This window comes from Paramormyrops kingsleyae, chromosome 21 (assembly GCF_048594095.1).
Source record: "Paramormyrops kingsleyae isolate MSU_618 chromosome 21, PKINGS_0.4, whole genome shotgun sequence".
Classification (NCBI taxonomy): Eukaryota; Metazoa; Chordata; class Actinopteri; order Osteoglossiformes; family Mormyridae; genus Paramormyrops; species Paramormyrops kingsleyae.
Window position 1 is genome coordinate 5743360 of NC_132817.1, and position 23749 is coordinate 5767108.

The 23749-nt window shown below is 47.6% G+C and overlaps 3 protein-coding genes across 12 annotated transcripts; all 3 read right to left on the reverse strand.

Moving 5' to 3' along the window:
• Positions 1-297: 297 nt before the first annotated feature.
• Positions 298-10907, reverse strand: LOC111847423 (protein ENL-like). 4 transcript variants are annotated; one of them, XM_023818581.2, is made up of 12 exons: positions 10779-10907; positions 7839-8019; positions 7465-7547; positions 6473-6616; positions 6223-6348; positions 4998-5645; positions 4516-4603; positions 4141-4252; positions 3702-3804; positions 3534-3602; positions 3107-3178; positions 298-2981 (listed from the first exon to the last, which is right to left on the reverse strand). In XM_023818581.2, the coding sequence occupies exons 1-12, from the start codon at positions 10788-10790 to the stop codon at positions 2853-2855; spliced, it is 1767 nt and encodes a 588-aa protein (XP_023674349.1). In that variant the 5' UTR covers positions 10791-10907; the 3' UTR covers positions 298-2852. The 4 variants fall into 4 exon arrangements, with proteins under 4 accessions (XP_023674349.1, XP_023674347.1, XP_023674348.1 ...); XM_023818579.2 differs by having other exon boundaries at positions 3525-3602; XM_023818580.2 differs by having other exon boundaries at positions 4516-4606.
• Positions 10908-13396: 2489 nt separating this feature from the next.
• Positions 13397-19336, reverse strand: LOC111847385 (alkaline ceramidase 1-like). Of its 3 annotated transcripts, none has more exons than XM_023818509.1 (7): positions 19234-19336; positions 17921-18021; positions 16352-16466; positions 15547-15685; positions 14536-14673; positions 14133-14270; positions 13397-13701 (listed from the first exon to the last, which is right to left on the reverse strand). In XM_023818509.1, exons 2-7 carry the CDS (start codon positions 18008-18010, stop codon positions 13524-13526), a joined length of 798 nt encoding a protein of 265 aa, XP_023674277.1. In that variant the 5' UTR covers positions 18011-18021; positions 19234-19336; the 3' UTR covers positions 13397-13523. The 3 variants fall into 3 exon arrangements, with proteins under 3 accessions (XP_023674277.1, XP_023674276.1, XP_023674279.1); XM_023818508.2 differs by lacking the exon at positions 19234-19336 and adding an exon at positions 18380-18961; XM_023818511.1 differs by lacking the exon at positions 19234-19336 and having other exon boundaries at positions 17904-17994.
• A 263-nt stretch (positions 19337-19599) lies between these two features.
• Positions 19600-23565, reverse strand: LOC111847384 (acidic leucine-rich nuclear phosphoprotein 32 family member A-like). Of its 5 annotated transcripts, none has more exons than XM_023818507.2 (7): positions 23480-23565; positions 22156-22305; positions 21765-21884; positions 20903-21071; positions 20643-20719; positions 20342-20549; positions 19600-20185 (listed from the first exon to the last, which is right to left on the reverse strand). In XM_023818507.2, the coding sequence occupies exons 2-7, from the start codon at positions 22213-22215 to the stop codon at positions 20103-20105; spliced, it is 717 nt and encodes a 238-aa protein (XP_023674275.1). In that variant the 5' UTR covers positions 22216-22305; positions 23480-23565; the 3' UTR covers positions 19600-20102. The 5 variants fall into 5 exon arrangements, with proteins under 5 accessions (XP_023674275.1, XP_023674272.1, XP_023674274.1 ...); XM_023818504.2 differs by lacking the exon at positions 23480-23565 and adding an exon at positions 23144-23470; XM_023818506.2 differs by lacking the exon at positions 23480-23565 and adding an exon at positions 22824-23093.
• Positions 23566-23749: the final 184 nt, after the last annotated feature.

The following is a 23749-nucleotide window of genomic DNA, read 5'->3' on the forward strand; positions in this document are numbered from 1 at the left end:
AATGCAAATAACCAGGAAGAGAAACCCTGTTCTCAGATCAGATCAGCAGAAAAAATGTAAAAAGCACCTTGAGTCATTTGTTTATCTAGTCTGACTTTCCCCAAAAGGTTGGACCAATGCCCCCCCCACCCCAATCATTTTGGGGGCGGGCCAGAAAAAATGTTACGTTAGGCCAGAAAATTCCCCAGGAAGGGTTTGGGGCCCCCAGCGCCTGCTGCAGCCCCCAGCACCATGACCTTCACACGACCTTTTCCATTCACCCCCCCCCCCCCCACTGACACGAACAGAAGCTCAGGCTCCAGAAAGTACTCAATGACTTTATTATTATTATTAATAATAATAATAATAAAAAACAATAATATGATTAAAAAATAAAATTAAAATAAAATTAAGGTTCTTGTTACAACTTGCATCGTTTGGCCACACGGTGGCGTCGCATGCCAAGTTAATACCAAAAGTCACAACGGCAAAAAAGAATTCTGCACTCGCTGTTCCACTTGCTGTGAAGACACCCACATTTACAAAAAAAAAAATCATAGAAACTGAACTCCCATTTCACACCCCGTGCCCCCCCCCCCACCACACACACACACACACACACCCCCCCAGCAGACAGCCTCCTGGCAACAGCAGTGGGCTTTGTGTGGACAACACTGGCAGTGCCACGAGGTCCAGGAGCAGCTGAGTCACCGCTGCCCCCATCATACATAAATACACACGGTATATACTCTCACCTCCATTCATCTCCTCTTATATATATATAAATATAATAGAAAATATATTTCAAACTGAAAGGCCCTATTCCCCCAATCCCAGACTCCTGTGTTACAGGGATTGTTGGGAATGATCACAAGAAGCACAATAATTAAAACAAAAAGTAACAACAATAAAATCCAAAGGGCAGCAGGTTTGTGCAGCCGTGTTTCACAGAATACAGACTGTTCCACCTCCGCCCAAGTGGGGGCATACTTGCACATGTAAAGGACAAACACACACAACACTGGATTGGGGGGGGGTCACATACAACAGTATTAATTGCTCTGATTAACTGTTCCTTTACCATGGTAACCAGGTAAGCGGACGCACACAAACTCAAGCTAGCTGCTCCGTAGTGTGATGAGAGTTAAACGAGAATTAAGCGTAATGTGAGCAACAGGAGAGCAGGCCTTGAACGCCACGTCACACCTCAGTGCTGCTTTTCCGTGTATGATGAAGATAAAAATACACAATTAAATAAAAAATTAAAGATTGGCAAAAAGTAATACTATTCTGCATGTAAATATTGTATAAAATTCTTAAAAATAGCTCATATTAATTACAATTACAGATAAAGTACAGATAGAGTCACCAAACAGCCCAAAGTGCAGAGGTATATAAATAAGATGACAGAGCCGAGGGCCTCTGTCCGGTAGGGCTGCCTCTCCTGCCCAAACTCCAGGTCATAATACAAGGGATCAGGTCAAAGGTCATAGTCCATGACCTCGGACCCCAGAGGGTACACATGCTAGCGTGGACACGAAAGCGTCTGCTTTCACAATCCTTTATGGCAACTCTCGAACCCACAGACTTTCGTGCACACACACACACACACACACACAGTTAAGTTATGACGTTCTTGTATACAGACTAATGCACACAGGGGTGAGTTCGGGCACCGTGATGGGTTCCACTCTGGGCGGCTGTATCCATTCACGACGTGCGGCCTGAATGCTGAAAGCTGCAGCGGAACAGCACAGAGACGGGCCTCCCCATTGGCTGACAGACCAAAGGGATCATCTTTAAAGCTACAAGCATAGAGGCCAAAACGGACTGCTAGGAAGGGGCAGGGCAAGGTCAGAAGTGGGTCTAAACAATCCCACACACAGGACCCCCCCTGGTCCTGACCCAACAACCATCATGACTGTAGCCAGACAGGCAGAGCAATAGACGGCCCCGATACTCCGTAACATTTCACAAGCGCTGCGATGATTAAAGAGGGAAGATACTACTGAGTACCAGGCAACAGAAGACTGATTATCAGCCAGTTGGAGAACGGGGGGCAGAGAGGCCGAGAAGGCACTGAGAGGTGGGCGAGGCGCCGTGGCAGAGCAATAAAAACCGTACAAAACATAGAAATGCAGCCGCGGCTCGAGATCAACCTCAGTTTGTGATCAGAATCAGATTACGGGGGGCGGGGCACAGTGCGCACAGTCGTGATTCAGCGACCGCAACTGCATCTTATGGCTTCCTCAACTCCAGGGTGGGGGCGGGAATATGGGCTACCTCACCACCCCCCCCCCCCACCCTCCTCACAGAGTGATCAGGACAGACAGCATCCACCGAGAGAAGATGTTTTCATCTTGTCCACCAGGTGGAGCAGAGTGGACAGCGATAGATGCCAAAGAGGCAGTCGCAGGTCCACCTGGCACCAGATCGTCACTTCAGATCTAGTCACTGACCCTCGGTAACACACACACACGCACACGCACACACACACGCACACACACTCTCACAGTCATTGCAGACTAACCCGGAAGGTCAGCAGGAGGTGCTGTGAGACCTAAGAAGGAAGAGCAACATAAGGGACGGGCAACCAGGTCCCTTGTGTACCACACGCACAGCCTCATTTAGCGGTATGCACATGATACGCCCCCTGCTGGTCAAGCTAAAAACAGCAAGCCCCCTCCCAAACTGGCCATCAGAGGCTGGCCTTATCATTACAGCTTAGTATGGAATTTCTCTCTTCATTCTGTCCTTCCTGTCTTCTGTGTTCCTCCCTCCATCTGTCTCGCTCCCCCACTTTTAACAGTGCTACGTCGAGTTCCAGATCAGAGATGGAGGAGGAGGCGCCATCCCTGGGGAGGAACTTCCTGTCACGTGGCAGTGGCCTCCAGGTAACTCTGAAGTTTACGGACAGTCGATTCGTCCAATGAGAACAGGTCAAAGTCAAAGGTGGTATTGGTGACGTTGAAGTGTCCCGTCTCTTCAATGAGATTGACGATCTGGGGGGGGGGGGGGAACGGGGACGGTTAGGGTTTATTGTAAATACTCTTTTAAATACTGCTCTGAGAAAATTAATATCATAACATGGGCACACAATAAATACACAAACCCCCCCACATCTCACCTGCTGTAGGACACTCCTCTCGCGCAACGCCATCAGTCTGCGATGGAGGTCCACCAACTCCTCGGTGTAAGCCTGGAGGGAAAACAAGTCCATATGGGCCGGGCCCCAAGGACAGGGCGGAGTCACCAAACCAAACATCAAGGGGGCGGGGTCAACTGACAGGGGCAGGCCACATGTGAGACGGGGCGGAGTTACACACTATAGCGGCTCAGTGAAAGGGATCAAGGCAAAATCACTGAGCCAGCTGACATCCTGGTGCAGCGGCCGGGCCAAAATGACCAGACAGCAACGTTCAAATCGCAGATCAGGGAAACTTAGGCTGCTGTCAGGTTTACCCTTAAGCAAAGACACCCGACACCTGGAAGTACAGCAAATAGATGTTTATTTCAGAAAAAAAGGAAGTAATAGGATGATTTACCCTTCCTACCTTGTCGTATTCCTTCTTCAGCATCTTCTCTGGTCTGCTGCAGGTGTCTGGACTCTTCCTCCCAGTTACCTCCAAATAGAGAGGGAGGCTCACGGTTATTCAAGGGTACAAGAGAAGGGGCCCGTCTGGGAGCTTGGGTCTCCTGCAGGCTCACTGACAGCCGCTCACCTTGTTGTTGGAGGAGCCGTGTTTCGGGGGCGGGGGAGGTGGGGGCCCGCGGCTTGGGGGATGCGATTCATCACTGCTGTCACTCTCGCTCTCCAGGCTCAGTCTGGGGGGGGAAACAGATGATTCATCCTCCACACTGAGCCACAACAAACCAGCTCCTGAAGACTGGGCGCGCTGAGCTTGGGCTCGTCTCCCCATCCTCGCCGGGACCAATCAAATGACAGAAACTCGTAGAAAAACAGGAACTTTAAACCAATTCTCCACATTCTGAAAGCGCCAAAACTTGCAGTGATCTCATTTTTTTTTGCCCGATTCTGGGATTTGGTTTGGCTTGGTGACAGCACATCTTAAATACATAGCAGTGAAATTTAATCGCCGGCCCCCGCAAACCGCACGTGACCGTGAGCTTGGGCGGGGCCCGTCGCTGACTGGCTCTAACCGAGAGTCGCGGTTCGGTGGGTTGGTCTTCACTGGCATCTCCTCCTCAGAGCTGGTGTCTTCCTCGTCCGACTCCTCTGACCGCAGGTCCTCCACCATGGACCGCAGGGGACCTGGAAGAGCCGGGGTGGGGCACGCACCCCCGCTTCATTAAGACATTGATTGCAAACGCACGCAGACTTGTGCCTGTCTGGAATGACGCCAGGGCAACCTGTTCTACCTGTCTAATTCTGTTATACTTCCTTATAAGAGATGTCTCCCCCCCACACACATCACTCATCACAGGTGGCCAATCACAGTGGACATCATGGCTGATTGGCCCCGCCCACACAGACATGCGAGCCTCCCTCCCTTTCTGCGTCACCGGCGGCTGCACCTTGGCCCTGCTTCTGCGACGGCTCGAAGTCCGAGTCGGAGCTGGAGCTGGAGCTGGAACTGGAGCTGGAGGGGCTGGAGGGGGGGGACTGCTGAGCAGAGATGGGGAGGAGAAAGATTAAGGTCAGCCGGGCGTCACGGCTCCGCCCCAACAACAGCAGCTTCTCCTTCCCTCATCTGGCCACTGGCAAACACGACTTAACAACACAGGTCGTATTACAGGCGTGTTATTTATATAAAAACTAGGCACCACTATGGGCGCCGGAGTCAAGGGGAGGTCAACCGATCAGCCCACACTGACGCCGAAGCCGTCACGTATCCCAGCATCCTTCACGCACTCTCCGTCTTGATTTATTATGCATCGCTAGACAGTTTGTTCCCTTACCAGCTCAGGCCGCTCCTCACTGGCACCGGAAAGATGACTGACAGGAGAGAAAGGAGAAGGGAGAGTGCCCCCCCACCCCGCGCCTCGCCAAGCCTCACCTCTGACTTGGAGGAGGCCTCATCCTCGGAGTTGGACTCGTCCGAATCCGGAGACTTCTTGGACTCCTTCAGGCTGGGCGTCTCCGTCTTTACCTTGACCCAGCGACTCTTCTCCTTGGACGTTTTCTTGTCTGGGTAGGAGGAGGGCGCTGTGGCGGCAGCTGGGGTGGAGGACGACAAGGAGGACGAGGAGGAGGTGGCGGTGGAGATGCGAGGGGAGGAGCTGGGAGCCGTCTTGGGCCCCTCGGAGCTGCTCTTCTTCTGCTTCTTCACGCTGGGCTTGGGCGACTCCACGGCGGGGGGGCGCTTGCCTGGCGGCTTGGGCTCTGGGGGGCCCCCGGCCTTTGGGGACACGCTCTCCATCTTGGCCTCCTTCAGCGTCAGCTTGGGCTCCTTGAAGGCCGCCTTGGGGGCCACTTTGCCGTCGTCCTTCACCTTGACATCTGAGGGCTTCTTCGAAGAGGATGAGGATGAAGAGTAAGACGGGTCGCGGGTGGGTTTCCCGCTGCCGCCATCGCGCTCCCGCTCCCGCTCCCGCTCGCCCTCCCCCTTCGATGACGCCTTGCTGGCTCTCTCCCGCTGCTCCTTGGCAGGTTTGTAAAGCTTGGGGCCTTTACTGCTCCCCCCGCCGGCCTCCTTGCTGGGCTCCTGGAGGACGAGGACACAGCCCACCTGTGATTAACACGCACTCTCCCTTCTGGGAAGCGCTACCGAGATTCATGGGGCCACAACGTTCGCGGGGCCCCACAGCACAGAACTAAACACTCTTTGGGTAGAAGGGCACATTTTTCCAAAAGAACACAATGATCCAGGTAACAGTACAGGCAGTTCTGTAATCCTGTTGCACAAAACCTTACATAATGCAGGTTTTACGCAAGCTGGGTGTACCCCCTGTAACCATCCAAGGAACCTTACAAGAAGAATAAACACGTGAAAAGATAAAGTGTAAATTTACTTACAGGCATATGACGCCTTTTTGCGTTTGTGCTTCCGTATCTTGTATTTTTTGTCCAAGAGCTATATATTAACTTATTCCACTTTTGCAAACGTTATATGTGGTGAGATCTATCTAATCAGCACACAGAACAGCCAAGTTTATCCCGTCTCTGATCTGAGAACAGAGACCTGGCATTGACCGGCATCAATCCCTCGCCTTCAGGAGATAACAGGACATCATAGTAGTGATACACGGGCATGTCTCTTGTGCTTCAAAAATATAACTGACCTTTGACCCATGGGAGGGCTTAGATTTTTTGGGGTCGGAGAAGGCCGAGAGGGGGATTGTGGGTAACATGGGGTAGTCGGGGCTGGGCCGGGACACTGACTCCGCCCCCTCTGGAACCACTATCACCTGGGAAATGTAGGAACAGAAATGCATGCAGGTAAACATGATGTTCTGCAGAAGGTCAAACTCATGAAGACCACAGGCTGTCGTTTTCTGTGCCCGTCCCCCCCCCCAAAAAGGGCCAACTCACGCCCCCAGCCTTGACCAGCTTGCGCCGGAACTCGCGGGTAGGGTTGTTGAAGGTGAGCTTCTCGCAGCGCAGGTGGTTGACGGGGGGGTTACCCTCCAGGTTGAGGAACAGGTCATAGTTGAAACACACCCGCTTGGGCTCCTCCTGCATCGATGGACAAAGGTCACCTTTCAGTCATCTGTATGCACTCATATGACACTGCCCTGCAGGGGGCATAGTGGTTAAGGGCAGAGACTTATAACTCGATGGTGGCCAATTCAAATCCCAGGTACGAACGTCAACTGAAATGCCTTCAATACACTATGCCAATACACTCATGTTTTGATGCCGTTGGTATTTGAACAGTCAAAAGGAACAACATTTAAAAAAAATAAAAAATAGCAGAGGAACTGTGACAAGGAGGTCAGACATGCACGCACACACCCACAGGGCTGAGAACGTCAGAGTGCAGTCGCCGGCAGAGAGACTCGATTACAATTTAACAACTTTTCATCTCCCCGGCAGTGCCCCTGCGGTACAAGCCAGCTTCCTCCCCTCGGGCCAAAATGTAAATTCAAAGTGAGACTGAAAGATGACAGACTCGAGGAAAAAGTTTCAGTTTCAAATAGCTTTCACTATTTGGGGGGCCAATTCTCAAGCCCGTTACAACAAGAGAGAAACTTTAGGGTCTCATGGTTCTGCAAGGGGGGGGGGGGGGGGACTCCTCCCCCCACATCTAGGGGTCCGAGGGGAACAGAAAAGGATGAATTTCCCCCTGCGATCCATTATGCCATTAAATGTCCTTCAACACCAGCTTTTCAGGAAGGATTTACAAAGCAGTCATCAGATCCAACCCATCAAGAGTTCTAATCAACTAAATTTTATCTTGTCTGAGGCTCCAGTCAGGTGTCGGGGGTCTTATCTAGGGTTACATTCAGGTGTCGGAGGTTTTGACTGAGGTTTCAGTCAGGTGTCGGGGGTCCTGCAGGGGGATCAACGACTGTCACACTCACCCGGTTTTTGAAGTAGACCTCGATGGGCATGAGGAAACCAGCGTACCCCGACTCCTCCACTTTGTAAGGCGGCTCCTTACAGACTGAGGGCACACAGAAGATAGACAAGAGCTGCCGTCAGCAGAGTAGCACGTCGGGATGGTCAGCGCAAGCGGAGAGGGGTTTCTGAAAAGGGACCAATGGCTGACTGGCCCCACGTCAGACTTGCCGAGTTTATCTTCAGTACCGACTGAGAAATATTAGGGACACAAATGGAAACTAGGTGGGAGACAGAGTTAGATTGGCAAACATTTTCTATATTATCCAAGGTTCAAACCTACAGACCACTTGTGTGAGCAGGAAGGCAAGATTGGGGGTGGGGGGCAGTAACTTACCCCTCTTGGGCTTGGGGAAGCTGTCATGCAGCCTAAAGATGACCTTGTCCACAAAGTGCTGGATGTCGCCCGTCTCTGGGCCTCGAACAAACACCATCCAGTCATGGGTGAAGCCCTCCGACGTGGCCTTCTTCCGCAGCTGGGCACGGTGACCCAGCTCCAACTTGACTTGGACCGTGCACTGGGGGGGGGGGGGGGGGGGGGTCAAATGTCAGCATCAACGAGAACCTGGCAGAGGTGGAGAACAGCCAGCGCAGAAAGAGCCAGGAAAAGACGGAGAGCATGTGGCATGCTGGACAAAGACAGACCGGGAGCAACAGGAAATCCCAGGGAGCCGCTGTAGGAAAGCGTTAGCGTTAAAATCTAAGGGAGGAGACACATCTATAACAACAACAAGAGCAACAAATATAATAGAAATAATAATAGTAATAAAAATAACAAAAATGATGATGATGATGATGGACAGTTAAACCACCATTCTGTCTGTCTCAGCCAGATTCTCTGTCGGCTCACCTGCCTGACAAAAACAACCAAATGAACCTCAGCCTAAAGCAGCGACGGCTCCGTAATCTGCGCACAGTCGCCCCAGCAGGGACCCGAGTCTCAGCAGGCCGGAACAGTTCCAGGATGCAGTCCGACATCTCTCAGGGTCTCGACTACGGCTGGTGCAAAGCCACGGGGGCTTATTTTATTGTGAAGACAGAGTTTACACTCAAATAATTATAACCTGAAGAAATAAAGATCATGATCTGAAATCAGGTTGTTTCAGTTTGCAGCTTGGCCTGCAGGAGGCGCTGTGGAGGCAGCTTCTAGATGGACCCTGAAAATCTCCCGGCCAGATGCTCTTCCTACTCCGTTCATGGTCTCGAAGCACAGCAGGGTGAGACCTCGCGCCCCAGTAATTTGGGTCAAACGCCCTTTCTAACAAAACCAGCAAGTTGTTCCCCATTTTTAGCAGACGTCCACACCTTTGCTGCTTAGGCGGGGGGTGCAGTCTGACCCTGCCGAATGGGCTCGTCAGACAGCCCCCAGGCCCAGCCCAGCCCAGCAGCCCGGTACAGAACATCCTGGTTCAGCACGAATCAGAAAAAAAATAAACAAATAAGGCCGAGCACGGCCAGCGGAGTGGATCTGGTGTCAAATTACTGCAGAGCGGAAGTGCGTGGTATCACCAAAGGAGCCCCAAGAGACATGCAGAAGGCTGACAAGACCAAAGCATTACCCGTGTCAAAGTGATTTCAGATGGCGATTTTTGGCAAAGCTCGCAGACCGGGATCGCCCAGGTCACCCCCCACCCCACCCCAGCTGAACGCATCACTCAGGGTCACAGTGCGAAAGCAACCCACCGCTCGAGCGGAATGGAAAAACCACAGCAGACGCCTCCGCACACCCCCCCCCTCCCCAAACGTTCCACACACCGCCTTATCTCAGTGACGCATGGGGGCTCTTTGAACCGAACCCTCCCCGTCCCCCCAACTCTACACTCAAACCAACGGACTATGCCAAGAAGGAGGTGCTGGGGGCAGATTCATGGCACAGACATGACACGAAAGTCATGCTATCCCCCCCCCAAACTTCCCCAGCTTCAAAGCACGTGACAAATAAGAAGTCAGCATAAACCTGACCTTGGCTCCGCCCTCTGGAAACATCCATCTCAGAGCACAGGGTCATACACAGTCACCGTGTAGCTGATGTGAGACCCCGGCCAGAATGGCTACAAAGAAACACCTCCCCCCCCCCCAAAATTCTACTCACATTCCAGCCCTGGAAATTTATTTTGGTAGCACTTGGTTGTCATTTAATCTCAAAACAATCTAAGGGAAAAATGGTTATATGGAGGATGAACAGATCTGGTAATTTGCTCTGAAATCCTCCTGTTTGTTAACTCGAGGAAAAGCTATGTTAAATTATAAACTATGCATCTACCAGGATCTGTCCTGGGGTGAAAATGGAGGACAGGAGACAGTAAGAGGGACTAAGTGCTACAAAAAAAAAATTTAATGCAGGACTTACTGGACAAGTACTAATTGTTATTAGAGGCAGGATATTACAGTTATCAACATTTTAAAGACAAGCCTTGCAAAAGTTAAGTTAGGATGGTAAAGAGAGAAATGCACATAATCAAGGAACTTTGACCAAGTGTGTGAAAGTGATTCCCTCAGTCCGTCCGTGTTTACCACCTTCAGCAAGGGAAGGATGAAAGTGCCCCCAGACAGTAAGATAGCTCGACGGGACGACAAGGCATCGGCCAAGACCCTGGACACATCGGCTGTCCCTGCAATCAGTATGGAGGTGTGACCAAGTGCCAAACGCGGTACAGTTTCATGATGGCTCGTATCGGCTGCACATTTTCTAAAGGAGTGAAACCGCAGCCAGTTGTGGCAGGACATGATCTTACACCTAAGGCAAAGGAATGAAACGCAGCTTCTCCTGTTTAACCCCGCGGAGTCCTGCCGGTGCCACGGCGCCATTTACCGTCTAGGTGCTGCGCCTGACCGCCTCATCCCGGTAAACCGGCATCTGCCGACTCGGCCGTGCTTTTTATTTCTGGCAAAATCCAACAAAACATGAACCAAATCCTTGCCTCCTGACTGGCTGCTTTTTATTTGTAAATCTTTGTCGCCGCAGAGACACTCTGCGCCTCCCCCCTCCACCACCACTATCATGCCCCCACCTCCTGCTTACGTCTCCAAACGCGAGGATCCGGAGAGCCCAGTTACCGGCGCCCGAAGCCGCTTACCGTGCCCCCCACACGGATGCGGTCACGGCTGCGCACCGATCCCCCCTCCCTGTGTGAGTGTGTATGTGTGTGACTGTGTGTGTGTTCCCATTTCATTTTTCCTATCAGTAGGAACCGAGCTAACTGCTAGGCTGTTCTTTTCTCTCTCTCCTCACTCAGCTCCCCCGATGTCCGTGGGCACGGAGCGCCCCTCGCTTTACCTGATTCTCCATAGCTCTCCGCTTTCCGCGATCGTTCTGTTTATTTACAGCGGCTTTCGGCGAGGTCGTCCCCGACTCCTCATTGTGTGTCAATTTCACATAGAAACCGGAAGCCAGGCAAGCGCTCCCTCCCATAGTAAGCTCCGGGCACCGGTCCAAAACAGAAAGCCGTTCTAGCCAATCGAGTGCAGGCAAGGCCGGCCGGTGATAAAAATTAGACCAATGGTTAAGCTGTAAAGGCGGGACTTCCGTCGTATGACAAACAGAAAGGAGGACCAATCACTGTTCGGATCGCCTGGAGCCATCCGCCCCCTTCTGTTTCGTGCGTACGCAGGTGTACAGAAGGAGAAACAGAAGTTTTTATGTGCACGAATAGAGCTTAAAATACGCCTGATGCGATTTATGGTATGCCTTAGGTTGATGTAATATTTCCTAAACTTCAAATCAAATTTCTGTAGTGTATCACTAGCAGTGTCAGCATGCTGCCAAATCACATATACACAAAGGAATGCCGGTTTCTTTCAGGACTGGGGGACTGAAGTAGGCAAAGTAAGGACACATGCCTCAGAGACGGAAAGGCTAATGGGGGAGTGCGAAGAGGCAAGGGCTTTCGAGCTGATTTCCCCGGGAAACTTCAGCAAACAGATGACAAAGCTCGAACCACCGGCTCGCAATGGACCTGCCTTTTTAATCTCAGCACAAAGCACAGATTATCTCCTGGCTTTGTTGCTCCAAGTGTCTGGCTGGTGATATTATCACTGGAGCCCCGGTCGCCTGGAGAACAGCAGGTCCTAGCCATTAGGAGCCAGCCCCCCCAGCTCCCTGATGTGGGCGCGGAGATGTGCGGCCAGGGGGACTGCGTGAGGGTGCACTGGGGCTTTTGATGTGTGATTAACGGGGCAGCGCGGTTTGAACGTGAGCCAGGGTGCTCTCCCTCTCAGCATAACCCCCTCACACACATGCTGGGCCTGGCTTTGATGTCCCTCCTATGCCTCGGTCACTTTCCTGATTGGCAGTAACAATAGCGGCTCTCATTTTCCCCAGCTTTCCCACTCTTCTTGCGATTAATTCCTAAATCGTGTCATGCATTTATTTCAGAGTGGTTGCATTTTTACGCGGGGTGAGATGTATTTAAAATGATAAATGTTAGTTACTAATTACAGTGGGACTCAATACTTTTTCAGAATGTTGGATTGTTTCATAAATACGTAATATTACGTGTATATACCATAATTAATAAACAAACATCATCGTTGATATGTAGTAGTAATATCCAGCACAGCTAAAGCAATAAAATCCAGTAGTGAACAGAGGAACCTGTCAGTTACGTTCCTTATAAATCCATCCTCCGACAAAAGTTAAAATGAAAAGCGAGTTTGAAAAATCAAATGTTATTGTTATGCCCAAAAACCTACAATAGGTGTCACTATTTTGCAGGAAGCGTATTGGACGGCACCTCGGAAACGTTTCTCTGATGAACTGAGATATGCTACATGGACAAAAGTTCTGGGACACACTTCTAAATCACTGAATTCTGGTGTTTCATTCAGACCCATTGCCACAGGTATATAAAATCAAGCGCCCAGGCATGCAGTCAGGTTTACAAATATTTATGAAAGAATGGGTCATTCTGAAGAGCTCACTTATGAGGCACATAGAGGGTAAAAGTCATCAATATTTTGTTGACTGAATAACTGCAGAGTTACAAGCTCCCTCTGGTATTAACCCCAGCACGAAAACTGTGTGCCAGGGGCTTCATGCAATGGGCTTCCATGGCCAAGCAGCTGCATGCAAGCGTCACGAAACACAATGCCAATCATTAGATGGAACGGTATAAAGCACGCCACCACTGGACCAGGAGAACGTTACCTGCCTGACTGCATTGTGCCAACTGTAAAATTTGGAGTAGGAGGGATAATGGTATGGGTTTTTTTTCAGGGGTTGGGCTTGGCTCCTTGGATCCAGTGAAGGGAACACAGTGCTTCAGCATACATAAGATATTTTGGACAATTCTATGCTTCCAACTTTGTGGAAACAATTTGGAGAATGCCTTTTTCTGTTCCCGCATGAATGTGCCCCAATGCACAAATCAAGTTCCATAAAGACATGGTTGGGTGAGTTTGGTGTGGAAGAACTTGACTGGCCTGCACAGAGCTCTGACCTCAACCTCATCTAAGACCTTTGGGATGAACTGTAATGGAGATTGTGAGCCAGGCCTTTACGTCCAACATCAGTGCCTGACCTTGCAAATGCTCTTCTGGATGAATGGACAAAAATCCCCACAGACACACTCCAAAATGTTGTGGAAAGCCTTCCCAGAAGAGTGGCAGCTGTTATAGCTCCTTGTTGATGCCTATGGATTTAGAATGTGATGTCATACAAGTACTTGTAGGTGTAATGGCCAGATGTCCCAATGCTTTTGTCCATATATTTTCCCTTTAAAGATGCTTATCCTGAAACCAAGTAGCCAATGTGACCATGAGTGAGAATTTTTCTGTAGCAAAACTAAACTGGGTTTGTCAAAAAGCGGGAAAAGTGTTTCTTCTAGTGTACGTATATGTTATGTAATCCAGTTAAAAAGCCTTGTTCATTTATACATTGCATACATAGTCTTTTTAAAATACTCTTTAATAGGCAAATGCAAAATATATGCACAATGCTCTATGATTGTAACTCAATTATCTAAATATTTAAATAACAGTCTCTGTACAGATGCATTGACGGAATGTCCACCTCTATGAAGGCTTAGCAGGTCTTTCGCACCATTCTGACTCCCCTGAGGAAGACATAGGGCAGTCCAAGGGCCCAGCTGTCACAGGGCCAGTACCGCAGTTCAGGCAGGGCGTAGGGGATCTCATTCTGGGCGTCCAGGTAGGACAACAGGGCAACGGCGTAGGCTGTGGCCATCACAATCAGAATGTGCCTGGAAGGGACAGATGGGATCAGAACCATACACATCTGTAGCCACCAGATGGCATAGTAGTTAATGACTTGGCACGTAATGCTTGCAGGCTCAAGTCTCAGGAAGGTACAGTTATTGTTGATACTTTGACTAAGAAAATATCGTAACAGCAAGTTATATACTTAAAAGGATGAGCAAAGAGTGACTTAAAATGTATCTGTTTGCTAAATTAATAATTTCAGTCCACTGAAAGAGATAAAGCAGCAACAGCAAGCAAAAGAGCCCATTTTCCTGCATCATTCTTGTATACAATCTGCTTTAACTGTCTGCTTTATTAGATTACCAGCTGCGTGGGTTTATAGGTAATAATTGGAGTCGTGTCACAAAACCATTATCTGTTTAAGAAATGGTCTCAGCACGTCGTCCCCCCTCCCCCCCCCAAAGTCTCTCACCAGAACCCATGAAGGTAGCAGAAGTTGAGGCTCTTCCAGAAGTCGCAGCTGAAGCGATCACTGATCCAGCAGGAGACGGCTAGCATCCACAGGCCGACGGCAGAGCGAGCCAGACGCAGCGCCTTCTGGTTTGAGCAGCTGGGGAGCGAGAGGGCAGTAGCATGTCCCGTAGGGAGGGGGGCGAGGGGCCCCGCGGCTCCCGCTGAGACCCTCTGATGTCGCCTCCGCCGCTGTGCACGGCTGGGCAATATTCTAGGGGCGCCTCAAAGCTCTCAAATCGCTAATATGTGTTACAGTCAATTAATAATTAATGGCCTGAGACACTGTTTAATAGATATCGGTGGTTCAAGCAGAATTTTTCATGACTCTGATCTAAATAAAGTGACCAGCGACAGCGATGTACCTGCGCAGCTCTAAACCAAGGGAATAGAGGATGTGGATGACAAAACAGTTGAGCACGTAGGCGTTGGCAGCGGGCTTTATGAAGGCAGACAGGGTGGTGATGACAGTGACCACCGTGACCGTCTTGGAGAAGGTGGACCTGCAGAGGCAGTGTGGGGGGGGTGTTGGTTTTCGGGGTTATGCACCAGTGGTGGGCAATATACACCAACGGTGGCTGTTAATAGGTAAATCACCCCCTGGAGGAGACTTCCCAGCATTCCTGGAGGAGTGACTGGTGCCAAAGGCTCACTGGCATAATGGATCTCGAACACCAGCTTCTCCATCTTACCAAACTGCTGTAACAAGCAGCTGTTTAAGGCATAGCTTAACAAAGCTTTTTGTCTTGGGCAAAAAAAAAATGGTGTTTAAGTGATCATGTTGGTGAAAACTATGTTTTGTCTTCCAAAGTGTTGTTAGCTTAACAGTTTCAAAATCTCTCCAATTGCCAGCAACCAATTCTTTAACTAATTTAATTAATTAGTGATGGACAAAATGACTCATGAACCATTTGCTGTATTTTTTTGACCCCACTAGATGGCGCTCTTGGTTTGCTTTTATGCCTTGGGCTGTTTTTTTTTTTCTTTATATATCAGAGACCACCATCTAGTGGGGTCAAAAAATACAGCAGATGGCTCAGGAAGCGTCATTTTGTCCATTTGTTAATTGTACTGGTGGAGAAATTTAATGCAATGGTTGAGGTGTGCCTGAGGAGAGGTCTGGACAGGAGACGCATTGTTCTTCCTGCAAGATATCACTAACGTTTTGGAGAACAAAAAAAAAATCCTGTTTGTTTTCATTGTGTTAATTTGCATAAGTTCTGGTGTTAAAATGGTCTGAGCACACATACACTTATAAACTGCCTAAACACTTTCTGAGTGCCTGAGGCTTTTGCACAGTACTGTAAACATCATAGTGACAGATTCACGAAGAGAAAAAAAAAAAAAGAAAAAATATTGCTAAACCTATACGTTACCTGTCCTTAATGAAAGAGGGGAAGTGTGACCGTGGAAACCAGAGACAGTAGCCAATGGCCAGCACCCACAGAATGGAGAGTTCATCCAGCATCTGTCCTAAGAAGCTCAGCGTCATGTGGAAGTACAAGGAGAAGAGTCCTGAAGAGGCAGACGGCGGGGAGAAGAAAGGAGGGGGGTAAGGAGCGACTGATTTAAGAAAAACGGCTGGCTGTTCAAAAATATGTTATTGCTGATATATGCCAAGATATGAGTCTTAATGAGTAACTTTGAGTACTTGGAATAGCACTTCCAGGATTATACTCATTATTCTGAAAAGAAAGTATTACTTGCCAACAGTTTTAAGGGTGATAGTATTCAGAATGTATTCACTGATGAGACTTCTAAGTGCTTATGTAAGTCGCTCTGGCTAAGGGTGTCTGCCAAATGCAGCAAATGTTTAACAAATGTCACAGAAGAGTTTTAGCACTACAGCAAACAACAAAAAAAATCAGTGATACTAGAATTGTACTAAGTCAGCAGGTACAGCAGCTAGTGAGAACAGGGCCTAACCTAAGAGCGCCCCGAGAAATCCCAGAACCACCTCGCTGTATAACTATAGAGCAAGATATTTAACCTGAATCATTCCAGAAAATATACGCAGCTGTAGAAATAGGTCAAAATTATCACAAGGGACAAAAAACAGCAGTGAGTCCGTAGAGATAGAACTCAGCGTCTCTTTACACCTCAGCCTTGTCCTGTTAATTGTTTACGGTGTGATTTTTATGAATTTTTATCACCGCGACTGTTTTCTAAATGGCGACTTACCCACAAACATCATCATAAGCCAGACCAAATGCACAGCCAAGTTTCTTTCACTGGCATAGGGATGGTGCAGGTACGTCATGACAGGAGCGATAATGAAGAAGGCCGCGTTGCTAATCTGAGGGGAAAAGTTCAGCTGTGATTTTAACAGCCCAAATGGACGATACATGAAATATAAAACCAATCACTGAGAATGAGGGTTTGCACTATTTTCATTAATACGTTCACAGTACTGTGCAAAAGTACTAGGCCACAAAGGAAAACGAGGTTTAAATGATCTTCACGTTTGTGTGAAACATGGAGGAGGTTAGGAGCATGCACTGAATGGACCAGTGTGAGTTTTTTTCCTCCAGTGGCTGGAGTGCCAATCCAAGTTAGAGGACCTCCTTATAGGTGTGGATGTAGATTAATATCATACCCAGGATGAAGCAATTGCAGGTTAAGGCCCTTGCTCAAGGGCCCAACAGAGTAGAATCATTCCAGGAATTCACGGGATCTGAACCAGCAACCTTCCAGTTGTGGGCACAGATCCCTAGCCCCAGAGCCGCCACTCTACCTACCCGTAAAACAGGATAATGTGTAAAATGTAAACGTGTAAAACGTATAATATTATATCTGTCAAATTGTGTTAGTTTAGCAAACTCAAAACTACTTCTAAAATCACCTCAGTATTTGCAGTAAATATCCACTGCACTTATGTATTTCTTGACGTGACCTCTAGCAAACCTTATATAGCTAGTCAACAGCTCATTGGCTTTTTTAACTGATTAAATAAATGAATTAACTGAGCTAGTGGTGAATGTAATAAACACACGGAATGGCTGGGGTGCTGCTGAGGTGAGGTGTGGGATCCAGCCATCCAACAAGGTATCAGTAACTTTTCATATGTTTCAATGTTAAATTGTGTTTTCTTTGTTCTGATCAAATGTGCACTTACTACCGAAAAATAGTTTTAAACTTTTTTTTTTTACTAAGACTTTTGCACAGTACTGCACATTAAACATTTTGCCTAAAAAGGCGTAGTACTTTATCTCAGCAATAGAGGGCGTAAAGCGACTAAACAGGTTCAGTGCTCCGCTTAAATCTTATCTAAGAAAACAGGGTTGGCCACTGAATTCTTTCTTCATGCGGGCCGGTGTCCGTTGGCCTGCGTGCCATTAAGAGACAGTGTGTCATTGGCGTGTATCCAAGATACTTGTTGAAAGAGAAACCATACAGTAATCCAAAATAATTCTAAGTACTTACACTTTATGGGCGAAATTTGTTTAACAGGGAGTTTGCACACCACGGAAGCATAATTACGTGGAAAATTTGTATAAATGGATTTATGGGATAAAAAATAGCAAACTGGATGGATTTTACTGCACCTTGTTGCTGCACTCTAAACCTATGGTGAGTTCTTCTGGACTCAGATCGGCTTTTGGTCAATTTATCAGGTCTACATTACTCACCAATAGATCTATTTGACCGGATCACAAATAGCAGCTCGCCGAACCAGTAAACCAATGGCAAAGTTGAACTGGAGTAATCTCCGGTATCTTACTAATCGACTAACCAGATGCGGATTCTTACAGTGTTGAAATACTCAGCCACAGTTTCAGAGTGCTTGTAGTTTTCTTCACACCAGTCAATCTCGGAACTCTCATAAGAAAAGACTGACATGATTGCAGTCCCTGTGGAATAGAGGATGTAAGCAAAAATGGTTGCACTAACGCCTAAAAATAAGCTCACATAGTGATATTATTACAGACCTATTGATTCATCATCAGCATTATTGTTATATACGATAACAATAATACGAATCTGTAGCAGTGGGTGACACGGACCAAACGCCATTCATACGTGATTTAATTTATTACCTCTTGCGCGTAACTGCCACTGAACATGAGGCTCTGCACAGCAATAGATTTAAGTAGTACTTACAATTACTTACAATTAAATGATTTTAATAAGAAATTGTGTAAGGATCCATACAAATAAAACAGCGTACAAGTTAATATGATCATTTTCAAAGAATTATTTTTTACTTACCCGAAGCAATAAGTAAAACCGGCTCCTGTAAGTGACGGGAGGTTTTTAAAAGCCTATAAAATGTTCCCTATCCTGTTACACAAGTCCTAAGGTATTATGCGACTGGGGGGCTGCCCGCGTTGAGGAACATTACCGACATCACGCCTATATTTGTAATGTCAATACCTCACAAACAACAACACCCTAAGTTATATGAACTTAATAACCCGCGAGATAAAATGTATTGTGCTACCGCTGCATAGATATGACTTCGAGTTCAAAGCTGAAATTCAATCCTTGGGTGATTAAAACACTGTTTGCCTTCATCTGCGTAAAAAGTGCACTTATCCAAATCAATTCGTTGTTAGTGAAGTATTTGAATTAAAATGCATCTACTGCATGACCACATTCAACCCTAATTTAGTCCTCACTACTACGGAATTATTTCAATTTTACAGACGTCCAGATAAGCTACTAACCTCTCGGTCTTGCAACACCACACTCAGCAGGCTACTCAAAGGGGAAAAAGAGAGTATGCCAACGTTTTCATTCATTCAATTGAATTCAATTTTTAGACATTACAATGAAGGACTTTTACCATATTGCAGTTTGATTAGTAAGTGAGCATTTAACTACTAACAATTGAATTCAATTGTTAGTCAATTTTATATCTGCTAATTACTTACAACCTAAAACATTTTTTCTATTTCCAGTTGCAGTAGTCAGTTTTTGGGCATAATTTAATAACTCCATAACCGCTTTATTGCATGTATAGTAAGGCGCAGTAATACAGCAAAGTGATCCCATGCATACAACAGCCCTAATTCAGTCAGCCCACTACACTGCCGGTTCGATACATTTAAGCACGGAGTCACCTCGCGTGTTCCAGCTTCAGCGCGCCGGGCCAGTGTCTCAAGGCGGCGGGGGCGACGCAGGCGGGCGCGGCTAGGTCAGCAAAGCCCGGCTGTGCGTGATGGGATATACAGCTCGCATGCACGGTTTTACTACAGCACCACGGCTACAGAGACCAGGCGTGTTATTAGTTCATTATTGGCAAAACCTGAGACACCGGTTTGACAGCCACTGAAAAATTTTACGGGTCACTTGCCACATTGTTGGAAAAACTCAATCGCAGTAGTATAGATTTCTACAAAAATGCACTGGTTTACCGTCTAAATCAAGTGTTCCTTAACCCAGACACTTATGAAATGCTCTTAGCCCAAAAAAATGCACCGTACAGATACCAAAGGGAATAAAAATTTTAAACATTTAAACATTTCTAATTGTTACAGGCAAAACTTGGTTGTGCTCAGTGTGGAAAATCCAGCCCTTACAACAATTAATGAAAATGATGAACCAGAGAGCGTATTGCACGATTTTCCGGTGAACATGACCACTGATTGTTCCATGTAATAGGGAATGTTTTCCAGTAGATTGGCCTCTCTCAGTCCTGGTGCACAGCACTGCCTGCTGTTCACTGCAGACCCCCTTCAGAAAGGCAGTCACTGCACCAATGTTTACATGAAGAGCACCGCAATGGATAGAATGGAATCAGATTCCATTCTATCTGCCGCTCCTTAAAAAACAGTGAAATATTAAATTGGAAAAAGGCTGGTCTGCAGTTTCCATGGGATTCATTTTGAGGAGGGAGGCTGTGCAAGTCATCTAACCCTCATGTGGTCTTCAGTGTGAGGCAGTCACAGGAAAAGGGACATGCAGAGGTACTGGCTGAATCTGGTAAATCTCAGTCGTCGTCCCCATCACTGTCATCACTGTCATCACTGTCATCGTCATGACACTTTCTCCTCTTCTTCGCTGGACTCATTTCTGAAAAACATTTTAAGCACCTTCAGTTCATCTGGATGGTGCAATCAATCTATCAATCCATTCATTCATTGTAACCACCTATTGTATTTTGGCAACATAGAGGGGCTATTAAAGGTTGCAGTTCTGGTGCCAGACCACAGCGGGGCACTCACAAACCTTTGACATCATCATAATCATCATCGAGGTCGTCGGCATCATCAACGTCGTCGCCGGCATCAAAATCATCGCCGACATCGTCGTCATCATCGCCTACGTCATCGCCATCATCGCCTACGTCATCGCCATCATCGATGTCATCGTCGATGTCGTCATCATCCAAGGCATCGCTCTCATCATCCAAGGCATCGCCCTCCTCTTCTGTATTCTAATAAAAGCACCGTGATCAAATGTAAGTTACTTGCAAGGACCAAGAAACATGACAACATATCACAACTGTTTAAGGGCTCTCTCGTCTTACACCATCTTCTGACTCTACATCATCGTCTTCCTCAGTTCCGTCCTCCTCGTTTTCTGGCTGGTCGCTCGAGCCATCCTCTGCAACAAACTCAGGAGCATGAGCACCATATTATCAGTAAACTCCGCAGTTGTGCAGCACACAGCATCCGACGCCATTTAAAAGCCTTTTGTACAGCAGTTTAATGAATTTAAAAGTCAACATCTGCACTTAATGCACTGGGTTAAATAAACCAGGATGAAATGTATGCAAAGACATCCCACCGTCTGCACTCAGCTCCGAACCCGAGCTCAGTGCCGCCTTGTCATTGGTGTCGTATCCATCCAGGTAGGTGACCTGGGACAGGAACGCCAGAACAAGCTCCCTGTACTCCAGCAGCGCGGACACCTCGCAGTCCAGGAGCTCCACGCTCCTCAGCATGGTCAGCTTCTTCTGCAAGGGGCCACACGAGACACCTCAACACCCACCTGGCTGTGAGCCGCGACTCCAGGGGGCGGAAGTGCTCACCACACACCCTCGTTCGTCACAGTAAGTACAATAAATACTAATCCAAATCCTTATTTGGAAGATAAAACGCATATCTTACTTACCAGCTAGCTAGATACAATCTTCTGATTCCTGCTAGCCATTCAATATTTTTTGAAGCACCGGAGGTGGGGGTTGGGAAGGAGGCATCTAGAAACCCCACCCCACCCCGGTGCAATTTCCCTGGGAAAGGTCTGCAAGCTGACTGCTACAGAAGACCTCATATATTAAATGCTTTACAATTTAGAACAGTGGTTTGTTTAAGCAGCGATGGCTTAATGATTAGGGAAGCGCACTTGTAATTGAAAGATTGCTGGTTCAAATCCCCGACCAGTAAGGCACCACTGAGGTACCCTGAGCAAGGTACCGCCCCCAAGCACTGCTCCCCGGGTGCTGAATTAGCTGCCCCCTGCTATGTCATGACGTCACATATGGGTCAAATGCAGGGGACACATTTCGTTGTTGTGCACTGTGGTGTGTCAACAATGACCACTGATCACTAAATTCACGAGTCCCATTATCTCACCAGCTTGTAACGATGAGCAAAAACAACCAATACGTACACGGCAATCAGCGACATATAACGACGAGTTAAATTACCAGCGGCTTGAGGGTGCTGACGTCCTTGATCTTGTTGTCTCTGAGGTTGAGTTGCACCAGTGCTGGGGTCTTCTCTGCCAGAGCATCCAGTCTGCTTATGCAGTTACTGGGGAGCTCCAGCTGAACAGAGGTTCATACATGGGGTTAAGAGAACCGTGGAGAGTTAGGTGCTAAGTCGCTAAGCCATTCTCCAGCACAGCAGGTTAAAACCCAGGAACCAAAGCTAGCATGGTGCTTCCAGACCCTGCTCCCCCCCGTAGAAATAAAAGGTTAAACCTACAGATAATCGGTCTGCGATAAAACTCATAAAAGGTTAAGGGTGATGATTCAAAACAAGATAGCATTCAGACAATCAAAACCTGTCACTGGATCTTGGATCTGAGAGCCTCACCTTCCGAAGCTTGGGCAGTTTGGGCAGACCATCTAAGGAGGCGAGACCAACGTCGGCCATACTGAGCAACTCCAAGTTTAGGAACTCATCTGTGAGGCCCACGATCTTCCCTTTAGGACAACGGCAGTTATCGAGAATTAACTCCACCACCTATAGAAAAGGTAATTAAGACAAACAAGAAATAATAATGAAAAGGATGAAATCATCAAAGTTCCCATATCGATACTCTGCACCCCGTCCTGCTTCCATACAATCACGCATTTAGCAGACACCTTTATCCAAAGCAGTGAGGCAAACAGCAGATACCTCATAACTGTTACTATAGAACATGCTGAAATTCTTACACCGGGCAGTAAGACGTCGGCCGAGACAAAGGCAGGGTGCAAGATTTAACACTGTGCGCGGGTAGTATTTATATAGAAAACTTAGAAAGCTTGCTCAGTGGTACTGGACCCCACCCTTTCTACGGATCGGACAGAAATTTGCTCCCCGCGTGGGTCCATTTTATAGACCCCACCGAAACTGATCAGACGCAGAATAACGACACGCAACAATCTTTTTATGAACTCCATGGCCACGCCTACAGCAAAACGAGGGTGGATGCAAAATACCATCAACACAGCGAGACTATAGTGTGCATCGCTTTAGCTAGTATGGTGCAAACTAACCAAAAGCGGTAACACATGCTTTTAAAATGGGTGAACCCTGAATTCCACCGAAGGGCTTCTTCGTTCAGCGATCCGTCCTCCGACCATGTGTATCTGAACCGGCCATGCCCGCGACTGGCGGGTTAATGGTGGCCAAACTGCGGCATTGTTCACGCAGCACTACACGTGCTTTTGCGGGTCATCAGATGCGTGAAGCCGGCAGCAGCAAAACTACTCATTGTTCAGGACTCGTCTCGTGTATGCAAACACAAACGCTGCGTAATAAGACGAATGACTGAGATTTATCAGCGATTTACAATTTATTTCACGGATTAATTTACCTCTGATGGCTTCCGGTTGCGGAGTTCCTGTTTAATTTTTTTCTCCATGTCCATGTTGTCTCCCGGTTCTCCTTTATTCCTTGTTTATCCTACAAGCTACTAACTAAACTTTTGCATAGATTTTAGCAAAACTAGTTAGCTAAATTAGTTTAAAGGTTGCTTTATAACAACTTTAAAATTGCTTAAATGTGGACTTCTTTCCAGCGACAAGTTGTTTGTGAACAAGTCCGAGCATGTGCCTCCCCCAGTTAGTAGTAAAGGCTCACGACCAGTAAGCGGTATGATTCGCCCCCTGTACTGGTTTAGGTTAGTAATGGGAGAATTGGGCGGAGTTACCGTATGCCGTCAATCACCGCTGGCTTTAACTTGACAAGCAGCACATAACCATTGGTCTCAACTAGGCAGTGATTGACAGCGGAAACTCCGCCCACAAAAGGAAAGTCCGCCTCCGTCGTTTTGGTCCAGCCGGTGGCTTGTTTCTTATCCCGCTTTTTAAATTAAACACAACCGGTTATTAACAGCGCAACTTCTACCACCGATTAAATCGCTTTTAAAATAGTATAATTCCGTTTGTCTTCTTAAATTCTAAACCACGTTTGCAATGTG